The 22,959-nt window shown below is 40.1% G+C and overlaps 1 protein-coding gene across 5 annotated transcripts in view; it reads right to left on the bottom strand.

The window, feature by feature from the left end:
- The window catches only part of Tbl1xr1 (TBL1X/Y related 1), a 151,371-nt gene that overhangs the window by 14,649 nt on the left and 113,763 nt on the right, over window positions 1–22,959 (bottom strand). For all 5 annotated transcript variants that reach the window (XM_055625971.1, XM_055625970.1, XM_055625974.1 and 2 more), the window contains 10 exons: window positions 22,307–22,409; window positions 12,453–12,598; window positions 10,819–11,041; window positions 10,181–10,313; window positions 9,628–9,769; window positions 9,081–9,144; window positions 8,887–8,984; window positions 7,757–7,817; window positions 1,151–1,272; window positions 941–1,015 (listed from right to left, as the gene is read on the bottom strand). In XM_055625971.1, coding sequence (XP_055481946.1) covers window positions 941–1,015; window positions 1,151–1,272; window positions 7,757–7,817; window positions 8,887–8,984; window positions 9,081–9,144; window positions 9,628–9,769; window positions 10,181–10,313; window positions 10,819–11,041; window positions 12,453–12,598; window positions 22,307–22,364 — 1,122 coding nt within the window. In that variant the 5' untranslated portion in view covers window positions 22,365–22,409. The remainder of the gene's footprint in view (window positions 1–940; window positions 1,016–1,150; window positions 1,273–7,756; window positions 7,818–8,886; window positions 8,985–9,080; window positions 9,145–9,627; window positions 9,770–10,180; window positions 10,314–10,818; window positions 11,042–12,452; window positions 12,599–22,306; window positions 22,410–22,959) is intronic.

Raw genomic sequence — 22,959 nt, 5'->3', positions numbered from 1 at the left:
CACTACTGAGCTGAAATATGGGGCTTCAGCCTTTGGTATGGGCCTTACCTGAAGTATGGCCCTCCTGTTCCAGATTCCCAGGCCTTAGATTTCAACTTTGCAATCACATGGCTGACTGTGGGGTTTGCATGAGAATGGTCCCAGTTGATGGAACTATTTTGGAAGGATTAGGAAGTGTGGCCTTGTTGAATGATGTATATCATTAGGGGGTGGGCTTTTTTTACTTCAAAAACCCATACCATTCCCATTTAGCACTCACTCTCACACATCTCCCCCCCCCACACACACACTTATGGTTGTTGATGTAAGCAAACGCCATGCCTGCTGCCAATGTTCTCTGCCATAATGATCATGGACTTACTGTCTGAACTGTTAAGCCCAATAAAGTCTTCTCTAAGTTGCCTTTATAATGGTATTTTAGCATAACAAAGGAGAAGACACTGGTTTTCCTGGGTATCCAGTTTGAAGATAAGTGAGAATAGGAATTCACAGCCTCCATGATTGTGTGTACAGATTTTCCTAAGTCTCTTATAATCTATGTCCCTATTACTTCCTCACAAGTGAGAACTGTGATAAGCACAGCAGCACAATTTACCTGTACAACACAGAATTTACTATATTCAAGTATGCAGTATTTCAAAGGAAAAATAGATGAACCATTAAAAAGCTAGACAAGTCCTCATTTCGGTTAACATATCAAAAGAACATTTTTAAATAGCCAGGCATGGCAATACAACGTTTAACACCAGCATTTAAGAGGCAGGTGGGTCTCTGTGAGTTCAAGGCCAGCCTGGTCTACATGGTTGAGTTCTAAGACAGCAGAGCTACACAGTGAGACAATGACTCAAATGAATAAACAAACAAACAAACAAACAAATAAATAAATGAAATGAAATGTCCATGGGACACCTTCACCCTAAAGCATCCATAACTGAATTACCTTCAAGGTCATGTCATCTGAACAGGAGGCTAGGAGATTGCCAGTTGGGTCCCATTTGATAGCATTTACTTCATTCTAAAAACAACAGTAAATATTTATATTTTCATTTCATAGAACAGGCTATTTGATATTTAATATACATACTTAAAAATTATTTTGAAATATTACTTGCTCAAAACAGCCATTTTTAGGAGGAAAAAGCCTTCTTACCGTGTGTCCCTGGAATGTTTTGATAGGTCTGTCTTGTCCTAACTTGCAGACATGAATGCACATATCTGTACTACACGATGCAAAGGTGTTGTTGCTCTGCCAGTCAACGTCCAGTGCTGGGGCTGGAAAGGAACATAGGCTGGGTTTGCATTGTGTATGTGTCACCCAGGAGCTTTGGCTCTGAACTGTGGCTCAACATTAAGTATCCTAGGTAGTACTTACAATTTTTACTTTTCTCCTTTTCACTAAAACTGTGTCCTCTGAAAGAGCAGCTGGTGCTCTTATCTACTGAGCCATCTCTCCAGCCCACAGTTCACACTTCTTAAGATATAAATAAATATCTAGGTGTCAAAAATGCCAATAACTTTCAGCTGTGTGATCACTGTGCAGGACAACTCAGGCTGAAGTGGAACAGTAGGTCTTGGCTTCTCTTTTGTATAACAATAAAAAACCTGGTCAACTTTTTATTTCTATTTTATTTACCTGTGCATGTGTAATCAACAGGATTTGGTTCTACCACTGCTATTGTTTTATGTGAAACAAATTACTGAACCTACTAGCATGGTGACACTTCATTCTGAGCCTGGGGTCAACACCCCACCTCTACACTTCACTTAGTACTTGGAGATGCCACCAAGACCAAGCAAAAAGCTGCATGTTGAAAGAATGCTACAAACTACAAGTCAGATAAATGTTGAGTGGGAGCCATTCCTATTGGCAACTACACTGCATGTAATCAACAAATACATTTTCTTCTAAATAATTCTTATAAAATTTCTTTTTAAGACAAATCAAATGACTGGGAACGGTGGGACATGCCTGTAATTCCAGCGGAGGCAGGTGGATCTCTGTGAGTTTAAGGCTAGCCTGGTCTACAGAGCTAGTTCCAGGACAGACAAGGATACACAGAGAAACCTGTCTCGAAAAACAAAACCATAAAAAAAGAAAAATCAAATGATTCTTACATTGTTAAACTTAAAATCTCAAAAAAGTCCAAAAGCGGGCTAAAATTTAGTATGTAGCCTGATTTTAGCTCAAAGAGAGCATTTTTCTTTCCTCGTAAAAAGCTGCAATGGCTCTGTAATTAGTCTCACAGAACAAGGCAAGGGCAGCAAGTGACTGGGTTAACTGTGAACACACTCACTCAACTGTCTTCACTTTCCATCAGCTGTGTGAAGGAATTTCCACAGGGGAAATAATAGGACATTTAGACTTAGCCTCATAGGACCATGAATCCTATGGTCCACAAAACGAGAAAAAGCTACTTTCTGAACTTTGATAAGTTTGTCAACCCCACTTAGAGACAAAAAGAAACAGAAAAGTGAAGGATGTTTCCCAATTTGCTTTCCTTGGACGTTTCCTAAACCTATCTCACATTGGGCTCGGTATGACTTCCAGGTGGATGGAGCCTACATCAGCTGGCAGCTGTGGCTACCTTGGTCAGCAGCATGTGACTGCTGGCAAATATTTGGTGTATCCTCTATGTAGCCAGCAGTCCCAGCTCTCTTCAAGGTGACCATGAGGCTATCTCTCACAACTTGCCCCTTCTAGGATTTTGTGCTTTCCAGTCCTGAGTATCCGTCACTGAGGTAAAGAGGGGATCAGAAGCCCAAGGCCAGCAGAGGAGACAGTGTCCCTGCCACTGGCTCAGTCTAGGTTTCTCAATGGTCCCTGTTGTTACTAGGCAGCCTCTTCCCAGTGGTTCAGGCTCCAACTGCAGTCGCAGCACCTTCCATCTCTCTAGTCTGTTCTTTTCTTGCAGTTGTTCTCTGGGTGACCTCACCGCCCCGGATGTTCCCTTTTCCCAGCACTGCTTACAATGACGTCCTTCCGTTGAAGTACCTTTCTTGGATTTCCAAGTATATATACATCAACTGTCTGCCTGACAAAATCTTGATTCAGTGAACATTGCAATTATTAACATGAAATATCATTCTTTAAAATGCTAAATTAAAAAATTAAGAAGTCAAAAATAAGGGAGGAGGAGTCTGGAATTTTAATATTTTTAAAAAATAGATAATTATGTATATAAATAAAAGTATGAAGAAAGCCAAATATCTGACAGGTCCTCTGAGAGCCTGAGTGATCTGCAAATGTGAGAGGAGGCTGCCAAAGAGCAAGCCGCACTAACACAGCCATAGCTTCGGTTCATGGAAAAAAGAAAGCTAGAACTACGACTTCAGCTAGGAATGCTGAACGAGGTGTTGTGATAAAAGCACCTGCAGTGTGCCTGTCTCTAAAACCTCATAGACGCCAGCAATCCAGGAAAATGCCAGGAAATAGCCATTGCTAAGGCAGGTCCAGGCAGTGTAAGTTCTTTAGGACTGCAGATTACAGACCTAACGCAAAATGTACCCAATATGTGAAAGGTCTGATAAGGCCACATATTACATGTTTAGAGGAAGCTAAGAAAAGTTATTTTTCCAAGTATGATAAAAAATTTTTAAACTTTTAGAACTAAAATAAAGAATTCTGTTCTGATTTATTTTCATCAATATATACAGATTCATTCAATAATTTTTGCAAAGAATAAACCTATGAAGAAAGGGGCATTTCTCATAGTATTTTTCTTAATTTTTTTTCTTTGATAATTCACTGGCATCGTTAATGGCCTTACTGAGATGTAATTCACCCAATTTGAAAGTGTCTCGGTCAATGGCATGCAGAGTTTTTCATTATTTTAAAGCTTCATGGCCAAATACACTGTGGTGGTTGAATAGGAAGGTCCCCATAGGTTCAAATATTCCTAGCTTAGTGGCTAGGAAATGGAACTCTTTGAAAGGATTAGAAGGATTAGAAGGTATGCCTTGATGGAGAAAGTGTCTCACATGGGAAGGGCGCTGTGGAGTGTCAAAAGGAAATAGCAGTCCATTTTCTCTTTGGCCTGTGGATCAGGGTGTAGCTCTAGGCTTCTCCAGCACTAAGCTTGCCTGCTGGAATACTTTCTATCATGACACCTGACCAAACCTCCGAAACTGCAAGCAAGGCCCAATTAATGCTTTATTTTTTTTTTAAATTTCCTTGTCATTGACTCTTTGCAGCAATAGACCAGTGACTATGACATACATACAACAAATTTTAACTAATTCTAAATATACAAATTTGTTTACTTATATTCATTTTTTTATGCAACTATCTCCTTATTTCTACAACTTCCTGACTACTACGGTCACTAAGCACTAACTCATCCGGACACCTGACCACAGCTCCAAATAACCTCTAATTTGCCTTTCAGAAACAGCTGGGGTGGAGAGATGGCTCAGTGGGAATGAGTGCAAGCTACAAAATCATGAGGACCTGAGTTTTGCTCACACAACCCATATCATAAGCCAGTTGTGGCCATGCCTATATTGAATCTGTGCCTCCATCACTTCCTGGAGGGCAGATCCGGAAAAACTGCTGGAACTTGCAAGCCACCACTGAACTCCAAGTTCAGGATGAGACCCTATCTCAAAGGAAGACAGTTGGACAGTAAGTGGTAAGAGGTAACAACACCTGACAGCTCCCCCTGACCTTTGCAATGTGCAAGCTCGCGCGCACACGCGCACACACACACACACACACACACACACACACACACACACACACACACACGGAGGGAGAGGAAGAGGAGAAAGGCTGAAGAGGAGGAAGAGAAAGAAACTGGGTACTTTCCATTAGTTGAAAGATTTCAGTATCTCTCTCTCAAGAATGGATGGTCTAACAGGCTGAAGAGCAGTAACGGGTAAAAACAAACAAAAACCCACTAAAGTGAACATTAATGTTAGGTTAACCCAATTAATGTTTCTAAGAGCAGTGAAGCCAAATTAGCAACTAGTATTTGACAGACCTCTAGAAAAGCCCCAAATACTTAGAAATCAAGCCACATAATGTAAATAATTCACAGATTCAAAGAAATAAAAATGTAGTCAGAAAGTTACTTTGAGGGAAATGGAATACACACATATGAAAAACAGAGGTCGCATGGAGCAGGCCTAGAATTCCAGCGTTCAAGTAGCCTGTGCTACACAGTAACGATCTGTCTCAAAAATAAATATCAAAACAATTATGGAACATAATTATAACGATGAAATTGATCCACATAAGAACATCCAACTGGGAGTGGAGCACATGTCTGTAACCTAAGAGCACCCTGAATTTGAGACCAGTGAAGACAGCACGATGAGTGCCTGTTTTGAAAACAGAACATAATAAAAAGCAAAGAAACCTAAAGATGAAGGGAAAATGTTTGTTATACACCTAGTAAATGACCTGTTACAGGTCATTCCTATTACAGGAAATGTAAATAACAAAAGCGGATGAGGGGAGATGGCTCAGTAGATGACTTCTCTGTTATGCCAGAAGCATGCCAATAAGTTTGGATGCCCAGAACCTACATAAGAAGTCAGACTTGATAGTGTGTACCTGCAATCCCAGCACTGGGGAGGTGGAGACAGGAATGCCCCTGAAGCTTGTTGGTTAGCCAGTGTAGTCGATATATGAGATCTTGCCTCAAAACATAACGCGATAAAGTGACAGGGGAAGCCCCTTGACCACCTTTGGCCTCCATATACACTTACCTCCCCCCACATTTTAGTTTTTTAGAAAAATGATCAAATTAGAACCATACTAAGATGCCATCATAAAACAATCAAATTGGCTACAATTAATTGTACGGTCATACACTAAGGTCTCTGGCGAGAATACACTGCTTTAGAAAGCAATTTCAGTTTCTTAGTAAAACAGTCATTTTACTGCAAACTAAGAAATGAAAATGCATGCTCATTTAAAGACTTTTGAATGTTTATAGTTGTTTTATCTGTTAACAAGCCCAAACAGAAAACACTAATTTACTTCAACAGTAGGCAAACCCACTGTACAGGCCACCAAAAGAGACCTTGCCAGCAACACAAAGTACTGAGTAAATGTTTGTTATAACACAGAGGGATAATTATGCAGAGTGAAAGAGGCCCTAGTCATCCAAATAAAATACACCTGTGAATCTGCATGTACAACATAAACTCATCTTTGGTGACAAAGACTTGTGAGTGCCTGGAGAATGACATCACAGAGGGGCAGGAGCAAAGCCTGTGGTAACAGGTGTATCTGTATCTTCAGTGTGTTGATAGTCAATGATGCATATATGTGTTATAATTTCAAGATAAATACATCTACTCCATCATATGCCAACTATTTCTCAGCAGAACTTTGTTAAATTACAAATTTCTTTTCAAAAGTTTCTATTTCCTCCCACCCTTGCTCTTCACTCCCTAATTCATTTTCTCTCAGGTTCTTTGCTCCCTTGTCTTTTGGTTCCTATCTAAAAGGTACCACATCCCTTAGCCCAGCATCTCCTAACACACACATGTACATGCACACATGGGACAGGATAAATGGACAAAGGCTTGTTCTATCCCTCTGCAAGCTCTGGTCAGAAGTCTAAGAAACACCTCAACTGGTGTCATTCTTTACACTATGACAAAGCATGCACACACACCACCCCCACAAACTCCTTTAACTTTAAATCACTCCCAGAAAGTATGAGGAAACGTGTGACAGCCAGAGAGCAAGAAAAATTCTACCTGGGAAAGAACTAGAAGCCAAGGTAAAAGAGAAGCAGAACAGGTAAACAGGGAGTGGTAAGCTCTAGTAAACCGTCTGGTGCTTAACACAATGCCTGCAAACCACTACTCAGAAGCTACCGAAAAACATTTTGCTCCTAGCTGGTTTGTTTGGTTGCTGTACTTCTGCACCTTTGTCTGTGGTGGTTCATTATTAAAGACATGAGGAAGATGACCACAGTCTCCTGCTCAGCTCCAGCGCAGAACCTTAGAACACAATTCTTAAAAGTAGCAGCTATTATCAAGCAATGCTAAAACTAGTACCCTGATAGTTTTACTGCAACCAAGAACCTCACTGAGGAGCCAGCTGCAGTCCTAGCCGTCTAGAGCTGAGGAAGAAGAGAGAGGAAATGTTGTGAGTCTGAGGCCAGCCTGGGACACAGAGCAGGACACTGTTCCTCCCTGACTACTCAAACAGCAGAGCTAGTCATTGAGAACAGATGCAGTATTTCCAGGCTGAAGGCAACGAGGGCAATGAACTACATGCTCAGAGCATGGCTATACACAGGAGAAAACCCACAACACACCGAGGATGCCTATCTTTTACGTCACAGACACAGGAGGGATGACCTAGACACACCAATCTAAAATGCACAAGATGGTGATATGGAAACCTGTAATGGTTTAATTTATCCCCACAAATGCCATTTTTCTTATCCTTGCAATAAATACATAACTATCAAGAACCCTCATTTACATATAGTGAAAAAAGTTAAGTGATTTGAGAGCTTAGCAAGTGAAGAAAGGCCATTTACCACCAGACCATCTGCAGGTCTGCAGCACCGCCCCTAACTATAGAACCTACATGCCTCTTTTACGGTATATTTCACAGAAAACCTGCTGGACCTCAGAAAAGGAGCCATCGGAAGGCTATGTAACATTTCCTGAGAGAATTGGTAACAAGAATGTTGTGACACTCAAGGTCCTGAATGAATTCCATGATACAATTCTCCAATGAGAGAAACACAGGCGTGAGTCAGCTGCCTTGTGTGTCGCCAAGATTTACCTGAATGGAAAGGAAACTGCTGCTTGGCTTCACCAGTGTGTGCATCCCAGATGATGGTGGTCTGAGAGTAAAAGGAGAACAAAAATTAATTCTGAAGTTAAGGAGTGTGTGAATGCAATAATGGATACTTAACTGTATGAAGGCAGAATGAAACTTTAGAATAAACTTCATCTTCAATGTTTTTATCCCTCATAGCACAAGGCCACCTACACTCAGCTTAGAGGAAACGATCATGATCTAGTTTAATTTTTCTGTGGGAACTTCTCACCAACTTACTAACAATAACAATATTTGTCACCAAAGTGTCTGGCATTGTATTACACTGCTTAGTGGATATCATTGTAATGGTGCATTTAATGAGTTTCTACAGATCAGAAGCTATGAGGCAGTAAATTCTTGTTACTGTGAAATCATCTAATTTGAAATACTGAAAGATTTCAAATTTTTTTAAGCCCAAATCGACAATCAATCAAAAGCTGTTTACACTTTTGATGCCACTTAAAGCAGGTCATGAAACTGCCCATGAAAGTGACAGATGCTGGTTCTTATTCTCCCTTTCTTTTCCCAGATTCCTTCATCTCTCTTTTAAAGTTGCTCCCTAAAAATGTGAGGGTAAGCCAAAGTTATGTTCCCCCTCCTTACACACCACTGAGCTGACTAATAGCCTGCTCTTTGCTGGATGGAAATAGTCCTAAACCCTTGATTTTTAAGGGAGGTGTAGTGGGAATTGAAAAAGGAGCCAGTTTCAACCAGTCTCTATTCACAGCCTGGAGCTAAGAAGGTATTGTGTTTCTAATAAGCACAGGAGGGCATGGAGGGCCCACTGAGTCACTCCACATCACAGTCAGCACTGAGATAAACTGGAAAAGCACAAGAGTGCCTAATGAGGACATTTCCTTAGGTTCAAATCCCAGCAAAACCAGGAGTGGTCATATCAGCAAATGATATGACCGAATGATATGATATGAGCAGATTCAGGAAAACAGGCAGACAATATAAGAAGAAATTATTTCTTTTATTGCCACAAATTCATATTTGTATGAACTGAAGTCTGTGTAAGTGATTAGCAGGAAAGAACAAAATTACTTTCAAATATATTCCTAATAGAGCTTAGCTGAGTGCTCGCTTACCTTATCCACACCAGCACTCAGGATGAAATTTCCTTTCTTATTCCATTTCAATGCAAATATAGGGCCTTTATGTTGCCCCAAGGTGCTGGCGAGATTACCTAAAGTTAAAAAAAAACAAAAACAAAAACAAACTTTAAGATTTCTTCAAACTCTGTAATTTAGAACATCAATAAAGTTAGGAAAAAAATATGTACCATCTTTAGTCCATATTCTGGCAAATCCATCATATGACCCAGTTGCTAGAAGTGTACCTTCACTCTGTCAAAGAAATACATTTTGTTCATTACACAACCTCAAAAGGCCACGTAAGTACTGCAAACATGCTTCTCGTTCAAGTGCCTGGCCCAAAAGACCCTCATCTATGTGTGAGCGCTAACAAAGGCCAGCACAGCGCCCTTCCCCGACAGTGCTCACCCTAAAGGCTCACCCTAAATTTGAGCACCGGCAGTAAGCACTGTGTAGCAGGACTGACAGTATCCATCTGTGAAAAGGACATTTTCACAGATGCCCATGAATAAGTATGAAGGTAGGTAGAAGACCAGGAAAAAAAAAATCAAAATAATGCCATGCTTTTATAAGAAGTAAAAAGTAACATCTTCCGAAATATTTTTTAATTCTGATTAGGACTTTGGGCACATGGAGCCAGGCTGAAGCTAAAATCGGAATCTAATTTCCAGATTGTCTGTGAAGTCCTCAAATGTCTTCACTCACAGAGCACTTAAGCAAGAGAAGAACACTCACATTCCAATCTAGAGAGGTGACATCCTTGTTACTGGGCACGTCCTGCCCTCCTTCCCGTATGCAGTGTCTCAGCACCAGCTGTGTGGGGCCACTCGTGCTATTCTCACTAAGGTTCCATATTCTTGCTGTGGAGTCTCCAGACCTTCAAAGTCCAAAAATTAGCTTAAGTTGTCATGACATTTGCAAGCATTCCAGAATCCAAGCCATACATTTAGCATTTGAATAAAAAGTAGGCTACCAGGCATAAACATTTCTAATATTTTTCTTATTCTACATTTTAGAGTTTCTACAAACAATTCTAAAATTACTTCACAAAGAAATTCTTATTTACTAAGGCAAAATCACTATAAACAATCAACAAGAGTACCTGGAAAGTAAAATATATATAAAATATGTAGCAGTTCATTCTTAAATACCACTGTGGAGCTGAGCATGGTGAAGCAGGCCTAAAATCCCAGGACTCAGGAGGATCAACAATTCAAGGTTAAAAAGTAAATCCTGTCTAAAACCAAACAAAATAACCAACATCTAGAAGCCCCTTTGAAAAACCTACCCTGATGCCAGGAGATCACTGACAGGGTTCCAAGCACAGATGAAAACCTCAGATTCATGGCCCCGTAGCACAACTGCTTTATTAGGAGGGATTTCAACATCCCCATCTACTTCCATCATGTCAGTGTGATTATCTGCATCATGGGAAGGAACAGTGTTTGTCATAAGGTAAGCACATTTCTAACAAGGATGACTGTACTAGATTTAAGTGTGTGAGTGTTTATGTACACAGAATGTGTATATGAAAGTGGTAAGACAGAAAAACAAAGGTTATACCTCAGCAGGGCTGAATTAAACAGTCTGCAACAATACTATTCTGAGTTTCTGCCAGTAGGGGTTGCTGATATCATTCATATAACATGAGCTGTCTTTATTCCTCAATGTCAGAGCCTTACTGTACATTTGCAACAGAGAATATTACAAATGTCACTTGGAAATCAAATGCAGATGTAAAACTCATTCCAGAGTAGAAAGGGGGTTCACACGCAGTGAATTTAGCTTTTTGGAACCTTGGGTATACTATTTGACTATGTGATGCCAAGTCGGAGGTAGAGGCAAACATTGTACCCAGCTCTAAGAATGGGGCAGTCTAGTAAAGCAAAAGTATTTTCTAAGAGTCTCTAAACATTCTTAGCTCACTTGCGATGGTATGTGCTCCATTCTCCTCCCCATTTGCTGTGTTCTCTCCATTTTTCGCAGATCCCTGCTGATTAGTGGCCGCGGCTGCGGCTGCGGCAGCGGCTGCATGCTGCTGTGCGAGCTTGTCTCTGTAGGCTTGTTGTCTTGTTTGGACTACATCAGGCATAACAGCATCTATCAGGGACAGAGACTCTATGGGTCGGCCATCAAATAAGGTGCCATCCTGGGGTTGGAAAACCAGGAAAGAAAAATGAGATGTAGCCTTGAGGGCAACATGCATTCCACTGACAAAATGAACTGCTTCCTTTTGAGGAAAACCTAGTAAATTTCTGAATTTGAGCAAGTCGGGGGGTGGGGGGGGGGAGAGAAGAATGACACTGCAAAAGGCAGATGCAAATAGCATCTACTCTTCACTTAGGTCCTTCACTTAGGTCCTGCTACACTCTGCACAAAGATGAACGTAATAGAAGAGGCAGATGTAAATAGCATCTACTCTTCACTTAGGTCCTGCTAAACTCTGCACAAAGACAAATGTAATATTAAGAGGCCACTCAGAAAGCTTAAACAGATGATAAAATACAAATATAAAATTCAGGTAATAAAACCTTTTTAAAAACATCGACTAATATGAATAGATGATACAACAAGGAGGCAGTGCCTTCATCAGTACTCTGCATGTACTCAACTGGAGCCGATCTTTTTCTTGTCGGCTCTCTCTAACATTACAGGGTAACTCTACCATAAAAGATCTAGGTGTGCACGCTATATAAACTTGCCGTTTGGTGTAAGTGAAGAGCAGCTGCAGACAGTGCCATCTGGTGATGTGGGATCTGTTCTTAAGGGTACCAACAGGGCCTGGACTGCTTTAAACAGCTGAAATCCTTTCACTTACTTTTGCAGAGAAAGTCAGAGACAGAGACTGGGGGTTGAGGGGGGAAGTGTTGTCTGCTGTCAAGAGAAAAATAAAGGGAAGCCCTCACCATGTTGGGAGTCCTGTTCATACACTAAACTTTCCAGTTACAGCAAAGCTCTGCAGACTTCTCGAAAAGAACATGTACTGTGTGCTGATTAGTGCTTTGAAGGCTGTAGAATACTTGTTACCTCACCTCAGGTTCTTAGTATCCACCCATAGACAGTCTAGAAGTGAATGAGTTTGGCTGTGCTACAAAGCTGTCTTACAGAATCAGGAAGCAGGTAAGATTGCCTCAGGCACCAGCTGCATGCCAATACCCAAAACAAACATACCACTCACACACGAGCCTCAGACATGAAGCTCTGAGCATCAAAGTTGGAATCACTTATAAATAAACTGGCTTCCAAAATCAGGGTACATACAAGGTACTAACAACGGCTTTCTAACTCCTTGCTGTTTGTGAGTACTTTTCAGTATTATACAGCAAAATTACTTACATATTAAAGATTATTTCCTCATTTTTACTTAACACACACACAGAAAAGGAATAATCTACAGTGTCCACCGCGTGTAGAAACCCACATGAACAGCGGGCACAGCCTGACTGGTACATTACGAATAATAATCTTAGTCTGAACCCAGTGAAGTCAAGGTTAGATAGTGAATAAGCAAACATATGTAAATTAGAATCAGTATTTGCAACGAAGCTCATGTGCCTTACCTCATTTATACTAACTTCTGCCTCTACATACTGTAGGCCTTTCTGGATGATAGAGATCAGGGCAGCTGGAGGGACCAGGGCGCCATTTATATTGGACTGACTTATATGGCTCTCTATACCAAAGGTAAATGCGGAATGAGAAAATCCTAAAAGGAAAAGAAAAGGCATGAGAACTTCTTTTCCTAGTAACAGCACATTAAATTAAAAAACAGGAAAAACTTTGTAATCTTTTATAATTATATACCATCACTTGAAACTGTAAATGGTCAGCTAAAGCAAACTGATATTAAATAAAATAAGTATTAACTGAGAAACAGTCAGCATTACAGTACAGAAACATGTACTTCTAGTAATGATCTGGTTTCTGCTGGTTGTATGGTATCAGTTTTTCTAAACAGCAGTAACACAACTGTCCTCAAGAATATGCAAATGCAAAACACTGAGAAGCATTGAGAAACAACACATCTTAACTGCCTCATGGGACAAACTGGTCAAGATTTATGCGACAGGTCACATTTAGACACAAACTATCAAACCCCTTTATGGCTTAAAAAAAGAAGAAATAAAATGCAAACTACAGAAAATACATGATGATAGCAGCCTGGGGACTGGAGATGCACCCCAGGGCGCAGCAGTGGTGCCTGTACTGCCAGCACTCAGAAGGTAGAGGCTGGAAGGTTGGAGTTCAAGGTTACCTTTGGCTACACAGAGACCAACCTGGGGTGTATGTGACTGTTTCCAGAGAAAATAAAAAGCCAAATGGTAACACTTAATTTCATCCATTATTTTTATACATTGACTATTTCAAAACATACTAATTTTATCATTTAGTAATAACTCAACTAAACAAACTCTTGTTTTGAGACAGGGTTTCTCTGTGAAGCCCTGGCTGTCACGGAACTAGCTCTGCAGCCCAGACAGGCCTCAAACATCTGCCTCTGTCTCCTGAGTGACGGGAGTTAAGACATGTGCCTCCACCACCTAGCTCTAAACAAACTCCTAAGGAAAAACAAAACAAAACAAAACAAAAAAAAAAACAAAAGGAAAACCTAGTTTCTAGATCTCCGATAAGGAGGTGGATAAGGAGGTGGAGAGGCAGAGGGGCAGAGGCAGGGTACACAACATATTCAGGTATAGGCAGGGGCTGGCTACACAGATCATCTCAGAAAATTAAATAAGTAACATAAATATTTAAAAGCATGAGGCTCACATAACTAATCTCTTTACCTTAGCTTCATATTTTTATGAAAGTCTAGTCCAAATAGCAAAGGGAAGTTCCAGGAACAAACATGGTGGTTTCTCTCTTTAGCGAAATCTCATTATAGTTTACTAAGATTTAAACCTTTGTACAATTCTAAACAGCACATGGCTGGGAAAGGCTCACGGTGGCCAATGTACCTGGCTGTGTTCTTAAAGCTCCTACTTCTACTTTAATGGCCCACAGTGGGAGGGGAGAGACAGGCATTTCTCTAAGACCTCATGGTTTTAACCTCATGAATTCACCCACAGACTAGCTGGTGATTAAGCTTACTTAAGTTTTGTGTTTAATCTGAGGTCACGAAGATGACAGAGGCGAGTGTTGCGGTGAGACTGGGGAGAAAGACAGCATTCTGAAGCATTATCTTTTAGAAATTCCAAGCTCCTGAATCTGGTAGGTTCCAGACACCAGCACAGACTAAATGCGGGAAGCATTAGGAAAAATGACTGGGGGTGAAAAATGACATTGGAGATTCTTGAGTGAATAATAAACTGAAAATCAGGTGGTGGCAACCACTTGGGAAGACTGTGAAACAGAAGATAATATTATGGAAAGCACTGTGTGCTGTTACATTGTGTCGAGAATTAAGGCTGGAAAGCAGTCATAGGATACAGTAAGAACTCAAATCCATTCTGCATCCTCCCTCTCTTGAAAAGTCAAAATATGGCAGCAAAATTACACTTCCAGCCAGAGACCAGCAGTCCATGACTGCTCAGCTATTCCCCAGCGGCAGAGAAAGAGAAACAGGTACCACATGAAACACTGGGACATTTCACTAGCCTTACCACCAGGATTGGGAAGGTGAGCATATTCATTAACAATTATAAACTAAATAAATGTGGTTTTTCTACATTCTCCTCAAATACAGTATTACGCACAGCTATTAGACCACAGGCCCTATCCAATTTTCTTCCAGTTTAAGCTTAATGTTTTGCCCAAGAACACAACTGTTTGCAGTAGCAGGCAGAACCATACTTTGAACAGGAAAGCTGAGCACAGTTAGGGTTTGTTTTGCCAGACCTGCAGAAAGGCATCTCAAACCACTGCAAATGTGCTGAGTGATCTCAAACAGCACGGGGACAACCAGCATCAGCAGCAGGCTGGCTCTCCTCCCCATCCTGCTGCCCTTACCAACGACCTACGTGCACACATCTGACTAGGCGTTGAAGTGCAGTTGCTTGTATTCACATACACAAGGCTGCTCACTGTTGGTCTGTTCAAAGCTACTTTTCCTTCCCTGCTGGAAACTTCTTTCCTTCGCAATGTCCAGTCCCATTTCATGACACTACAAGGTCAGTTATACTAACTCCCATTTCCCCTTTGGCCTATTCAAGCACCATCAGGTCAAAGCACCCTACCTCCAAAACTCTTAAGCCTCTCTCTTTGCACCTGTCCTTGTCATCTAGAATCAAGTCTCCCTCAATTTCTGCTTGGGCTGTTCCTGCCTTAAATCTGTCCCTCCCTCCCTTCAGTTAGCTGACTACTCATCAACTTAAAACTAACAGTACCACAAAACAAACCCTCTTGGTAATCCCCTCAGTACTATGACATAGACAGCCATTTCTGGAACTTAGTCATACCTTTCTCCCTTCATCTTCGCCTAACTCCTTAGGGCAGCCCTGTCCCCAGTGCACACACTAATGGCAGCTGGCGGCTTCACCATTCTCCACCAGTCCACGCCTGTGAGCCTCACAGGCATCTTTGTCCTCACTTGAACGGAACTGTCATCTCACTCTCCCAGCAGAATCAGTTTCTCCTGTGGTCTTAGAAGTTACATATGAATGGTGAACACCAAACCAAACAGTCACACTGACTGCTTGATGTGGCAACCCAAGAAGCAGCTTCAACGCAGCAATCCTTTAACTCTGGGAAACTAGTAAGCTGCCTGTGAAATCATCTGTTAAATCAGAATCTATTCCACCACAACACATTTTGGAAAATGTAAAAATCTGTCACTTTAGAAAAGCCATAGTCTTGTTAAAAAACAACTGAAGTTTGAACCAGGTTTACACCCCCCCTTAAATTCCCATTTATTTGAAGAAAATGCTGACTCAACTTTAGATTTACACAGGAGCAAAGGGGATTGCTTAAATCTGCAAACTGTTGAAATCTGGCTGATTAAAAACAGCACTCTTTTCACAAGTAAACGTGAGTGTGACGTAAGCAGCACCTCGATAATGCATGTAGGGTAAGTACGAGTGAGTGCAGTGTGAGGCAGAGGAGCCCTGAAGAGGTCTGAGGTGGAAACCAGGAAGTCACATGCCAGCTGGCCATAGGACAGTGGCAGGAGGCAGATGCACTCTACTCGTGCCTCAGTTACACAGTGAGTCACAAAGTTCCTGTTTTCCCCACTGCTTGGATAAGCAAGTGTTTTCCATGGAAGAGCTGGACTTTAAAAGGATAATGAGTCCTCCAGAGTCTGGTAACTTTACTTTGCAAACACAAAAAGACAGGAATTTTAAAAGCAAAACAAAACAAAGGTTCTTGAATATCATGGCTAGGCAATAGGGCACTTGGATAAGCAACCTACTTCTCCCCCCCTTAAGGTAACATGTAAATGAACACAGCAGTGTCCTAATAGGGAAATGAAGCTGATTTATTTAAGTTCCTGTTTAAGCTTCAGACAAGAAATGCTCAGAAACTGCCATTTATTTACACTACCCAGATTCCTTTTGCTGTGCCTTCTAGACCCAGCTTTTAGAAAAGAAAAAATGTAAAGGTGTAACAAAGTGTGTTCAATCCTACAGAGCTACAAACCGACAATACTCACACACTAAACCCAACATTCTATGCCCTAAATTTTGCTTTTAAAACTTAAGTCCAGGACTGGGGAGTAAGCTTTTTTTTTCTAGGGAACCTGCACACCAGGGTCTGGCTTGTTTGATCCCCAGCATTCTCCACACCCTCAAACAGGTGATAGATTAGATAGATAGATAGATAGATAGATAGATAGATAGATAGATAGATAGATAGATAGATAGACAGACAAGACAGATGATAGCTAACTAGCTAGCTAGATGATAGCTGGGTGGGGGAGATAGATGATAGATAGACAGACAGATAGATAGATAGATAGATAGATAGATAGATAGATAGATAGATAGATAGATACAGATAAAGCTGAAAAAAAATCTACTAACTACTTTAGAGTTCATATGGACATTAGACCCTTTGAACTTGAACTATTTAACCAGGATCACAACATTGAGACCAGGAATTATTCATGACTCAGCCTGACACCTAGGCTTTGACAATGTTCACTGCTATGAAGATTCTTACCTTGAGTGTCTGTGTGTGTGTGTGTGTGTGTGTGTGTGTGTGTGGCTTTTGTAATACATTAAGTTCGTTCTCCTCCTTAGTAAAGTTTTCCTAAAAGATGTGTGTGTGTCTGTGTGCACGCTCATGCTTTTGGGGGGGGGGGGGTTTAAAAGATATCATTATGACCATCATACTGTTTTCCAAAAAACTATGTAAATACATAGTTGTAAATACATATGTAAATGCATATATATACATAAATATATATACATTGCCACTAGCAACATATATATACCTCTTTATACTTTTGTTAAAAAATAACAAAAAGACAGTAAGATTAAGACTGAGCAAGTACTCTGGCAACTATTCCAATGGACTTCATTATCACTAGAAATGAGAAATACAAACTTATTTCATACAAAGCGGTCATTCCACTTACAAAATAAGAAAAACTGATTTGAAAGTATTAATAGCCTTTAATTAGGTCACCCCTAATTTTTAATTTATTATACACTTTATTATAAAGAAACACAAACTGACTTGCACTTCTCATTTAAATAAAAAAAAAAAAAAAAAAAAGGGAAACTGAAGCTAGCCCCAACCTGAGCTCCCTTCTGTCCTGTTTTTTATGGCTAGTACGGGAAGGGAAGATTACCTATCTAATTATCCTTATATGAGTCAACAGAAACTGTGCTGTCATTTGGTTACTGACATTTTATTAACACTACTGAGGTTAACAGAAAACTGTCAAAGAGAAATAAATGAACTGCACCTGGTGGCACAGAAGCTTAAGAACGTTTTCCAGTTGTGCTTATTATGATCACATTTTCTAAGTTAGAAACAGTAACACAGGGTTTGATGTGTGATCTTATAACTAAAACACAGGCCAAGTATTCCAAGTCTGAAATGGCCATATGTTCTTCTGCCTCGTTAAAATGAGACTGTTTCCTGGGGATGACGCCATGTGACAGCAAACGGTGTACATCACCTGTTACAGCGCATCTGGAGGCATCTGTAACATTAGAGCGTGCCTGCATTTTGACATAACACAGATGAGGACTCTTGTATTGCATTAAATTAGTTATTACATGATATTACATTCGGAAGCATTTTGGATTTCAAATTTTTGGATTAGGAGTGGCCACTTTCTACATCATTTTGATAAGACTATATACCACAAAAATGGTAAGGTGCTAGGCCTCTATCCAGGAGACCCGACACCTTTCAAAGAGGTTAGAGAAGTTAAGACTGAGTGCACCATGTTCTCAATTCTGAAAAACATGGGCTTTCTTCCTTTCCAGCATCATAATCTGGTGGTCTGATGGCTTTAGAAGTAGTAAGCACACTTTGATCTTTGTGATTTCTACTTAGTCAATCATAAAAATGCACGTTTTGACTTTTAAGAGCTAAGTTCACCATCAATATGGATGTTACCATGTTCTTGTACATGTGCAATGACACGCAAATCTGTGAAGACTTCTCCAACCAAAGGAATCAAAATGAAAATTTATCTCCCTCCCTCGTTATTAAGACAAGGTTTTTCTGTATAGCCCTGGCAGGTCTTCAACTCAAAGGTCCATCTGCATCTGCCTCCCAAGTGCTAGAATTAAAGGCATGTAACACCACTGCTCAACTGAAATTTTAAATTCTGGAACAAAGCAGCTAGAAGTACAAATACCAGAAAGTTCACAAGAAATTACCAGAAAATGTATTTAACACCCTTACCTAATAAACAAAATCGAATGTGGATGGCGGGGGTAAGAAAGATTCAAAGCAGTTTAGCCATAGTGAATACTATGTCGGGTTCAATTACACAACTCACCACGGACCACTGAGTACCTACTACACAGGCTGCCAGGTAAGTCAGGGCAAACAAATCCACACCCTGGGGCAAACACTAACTCGAGGAGGAACACTGGTTCAAGTTACTCCTTACTTACATGTAACAAATACTTAGAATTTTTAAGTTACCTCAAAAGGACAAAAAAACTTTTCCTAAGAGGTATTTGTACATTGGGTTGGCTTCCTAAAAATGCTGAATGCTGAGTTCTTCAGCAAGTTTCTTATTAAGAACTTAACTGAGAAAAAAATTGAGAAGCACAAGTTACAATACTTAATAAAAGCCCAATGATAAATAATATTTTTGTCTTCATTTTGGCCTGTGAGAGACAGTCAATTTGGAAAGTCAAGGCCAACTGAATATTTAAAGCTTTCACAACACCATCTCTTTTCAACAAGCAAACCCACCTCCGAAGTTAGTCATCTGGAGGCTCATGACTAAAATAGCTTCATTCTATCTAGATAAGGGTACCACAATCTAGTCAACATTAATCACAGTATTCAAGGAACAGATATTACAAGTTCTCACTGAAAAATGTTACTTCTAAACCAACTATTTATCAAAACACAAAAAAAGCTTTCTAAGGCATTTTTCATCTGAGAGCCACAATGAGACCCTTTACTCTAGCCCAGTCATGTCACGGACTAGTTCTTTAAGCCTCTCTGTCATCCCAGGACTCCTTTCTATCTGTCTCCTTATTTTACAGGGAGATATGGTCAGGAGTTAGGAAGACTTTTGTGTTGTTAGGCATTTCAAGAGAAACTGTTACGACACAAGAAACTTATATCATATTGCTTTATTTAACTGATTGCCACAAGCACCCCTGAAATCAAGTGAACCACACGGTTCCAGAGAGGACTACAACCATGTATAACCAAGACTGAGCTTTCTGAACACAAGCTAAGTGCTCAGATCTAGGGCAAGTGGAGTCTGCTGTGGCTGGGGTAACTAGGTTCCAGATCCTTGTGTTGAGTTCACAGAACTGTAACATCCTTCAACTCTACTGTCTTCTCCATCTGGAAGAATTTTAAAAGCAGTGTCTGGTGACAACTTATATACCAAAGCACCCCTCACTGCTCGTTTGACCTTTGTCTGCACGCTCAGTACTGTCTGTGATGGTTCTCAGGAAACACAGCTCGCTCCACATAGCTCAGCATGTGCATCTTTCGGGCTGTTCACTCTAAACTCACGTCATTAATTAAAAGTTTTCTTTCAGGATGTGCACTTTATTCTTTCTCTTTTCTAAAAAGCACAACGATTCTAAGTTTTATTTGTTGTTGTTATCATTATTATTGTTAGTGGGATGTGTGTAGAGGTAGAGAAGGTCATGGACTTTGGTCTCTCTTTCCACCTTTACATGGGTTCCAGGGGTCAAAATCAGGTCTTCAGGCTTCAAAGCAAGGGTCTTTATAGGCACTGAGCCATCTTGTCAGCCATTCCTGTTCATTTTTAACTATTCTATGACTGACACAAAGCATTGACCTTTAAACTTTGTCCTAAGTAACTTGGGCTGCCTGCTGCTTACCAGGTGATTCTAATGTAAGCAGCCAAAGACAATACCAGACACAAGCTCTGAGTCAGGAGGTATGATTGCATTTATGGCAAGGTGCACTGCCAGAACACAAATATCCTCAGTTAAAACATCATCAAGTAAACCAATTTTCTCCTGTCATGATGTTACAATATTTACAAAGATACTCTTTTCACTTTTACACATGTTATTTACTGATTTTTCAATACCAGTACAATGATAGTGTAATGCTAAAACATAACCTCACTTAGTATTACAATGGACGCTAATTAAATAAACACTAGTTATATAAACTAAGATGATCTCAGCTGATTATTCTTATTATTAAAAATATAATTGCTGCCTTAGTTTTTTTGTTTTGGTGGGTTGGGGTCTTATATATCTGTAGCTGGATTGACACTAACTCTGAACCTACGCCTCCTAAGCACTGGGCCATAGAGAGGTACCATCATGCCTGCTCTCTGGCTTTACCTTCACTGTAAGCTACACCATCCAAAATGTGTTCACATTTTCACTGAGAACACAGGTAACTTTATGAGGCTTTAAACAAATTGGTATTTCACTACCTCCTCCCTTTTCCAATTATTTTCTTGTTAGGAGTATAAGCAGCAGTTTGTAGAACTGTTTGGACAGGAGAATCTGAGCAAGCAGGAGCACTGTAAGGCAACCCGCCTGCCTCACCTGGGCAATGGATGAATCACAGGTGCTCTGAGGTGGCTGGCTGTTTCTGATGTCCTCAAACAGTAATGTCAGTATAAATAGTTGCCTTTCTAGCACATCTAAGGAGACCTCGTAACAAATCCTCATCCTTCGCACTGCTTTCTCTCTGCTTGTCCAAAAGCTTCAAAGCTGGGGTTTGACATTCAAGAAGAGAAAGCAACTGTGTCCACACAACAAACCTTTTCCATGTGGGGCAAAGTGTCACATAATAACTTATAAATACTTTCACAGGCTATACTGAGTCATGAAGCTACTATTTTCTTACTTTTATTAATCATCTTAAACAGTCCCTGGACACCTCCTATTGGATCTGCCTTTCCCAGTAGAAACAGATTCTAAAGCTTCTCAACAGATTATTCTCTGTTGGGTGGTTACTCTGGGCTCAGAGCTCTCTCTCCCTCCCTGTGGTTGCTTCCTCTCCCTCTTTCACTGCTCCCTCCCTGTGTATTAGTCTCAGTTTCTCCCACCCCCCACAGTTGGTTACTCCTGGCCTTTTTTTCCTGTCTGTTCGCCAAAGTGGTAGATCACTATAGTCTCTCTCTTCCTCTCCCCATGGTTGGTTACTCTAGTCACTGAGCTCTCTTTCCCTCCTCTTTCTGATCAGACATCATCTTCCTAGCTACTCAGAGAGGAATAGTGGTATTTACATCTTTTGCCTGTTCCAGCAACATTTTTACTTGCAGTATTACTTCTATTTTATGACTAGAGCTCTTTATCTAGAAAACTTTGATGAGCAATAATCTCAATATTAATTGCAAACCATATTCAATGATCTATATTAATAACTGTCCCAATATATCAATCACAATTCAGAACAGAATATATTTAATAAATTGGGAATAAAGCTTATGAAAATATTCTGAAAAATAGTTAATATAGCTTTTAAGATTCTTACTTTAAGAAGGAATAACAACTAACTATGCACATGCAATAATTACCAAGCTGATGAATCTGAGTTCTTACTAAACATATGCATCGTCACTTCGTAACACCTTACTTATTAAAAATGACCCCTAAACATCAAAAGACAAACGGCTGGTTATATCTCTTTGCCCGAGATGATCCCAGCATATTTGAAAGAATCAGAGAGTTAAACCATGCAGTAAAAACAGCTTTAAAGTGGTAGTCCAGACATTCAAAAACAGACAAAACTCAACAGTTTGGACTGGTACAAATTTCCAATGCATAAAGGTTATTTCGGGAACAGCACAAGAACTTGAGGCCTGCTACTTTACAGAAGTACTCACCTGACTCTTGCAAGTACCTGTACACCAAGAAGTTGACCTCATCGCTGCTTATGCTCATCTTTATTCCCACTTAAACCATGAGGCCACAACACAGGACAGAACCCTAAAACAAAGCAGAGTTAATTATTTCTCAGTAAGAATGTACTAAAACAAAATGTAAACAATGTTGTAAAACACATTTGAATTTATTAAAGATGTGAAACAAAGGTTCTTATTGCTTTGCAGTATTAACACAATTGCTTCCAAAGGTAGCAAAATGATGTATACAATCAAAACATAGCTAGTGCTATTTTTCTATAGGATAACATCTTGTCAAAAAGGAAAAGACTCACAAAGGCCTTCAACACTGCAAGTAATAAAACTTACTTCCTTTAATCTCCTTAACCAGAAAAAAAAAAAATAGAAAAATTTGAGACTCTAGGTGTAAGATTATTGGAAAAAGGCACAATTTAAAAGCAGAAAGCAAGGAGGAGCTTCAGTCCTCTCCTCTAGCTCTATCTGATCTCTCCATGCCTTGCTCCCTACAACTCAGAATCTCATAATACAGTGCTCAAGTCTGCATATGTTATATAATACAAGATCTGGATATGTACAAAACTAGGAGGCTAGAACATAGTTCTTACAATGCCACAGTCTCTTACTGAATAGGGTAG

This window comes from Psammomys obesus, unplaced genomic scaffold (genome assembly GCF_907164565.1).
Source record: "Psammomys obesus unplaced genomic scaffold, mPsaObe1.curated_primary_1811, whole genome shotgun sequence".
In the NCBI taxonomy this organism is placed as follows: domain Eukaryota; kingdom Metazoa; phylum Chordata; class Mammalia; order Rodentia; family Muridae; genus Psammomys; species Psammomys obesus.
This window is presented reverse-complemented; position numbering and strand designations above follow the sequence as displayed.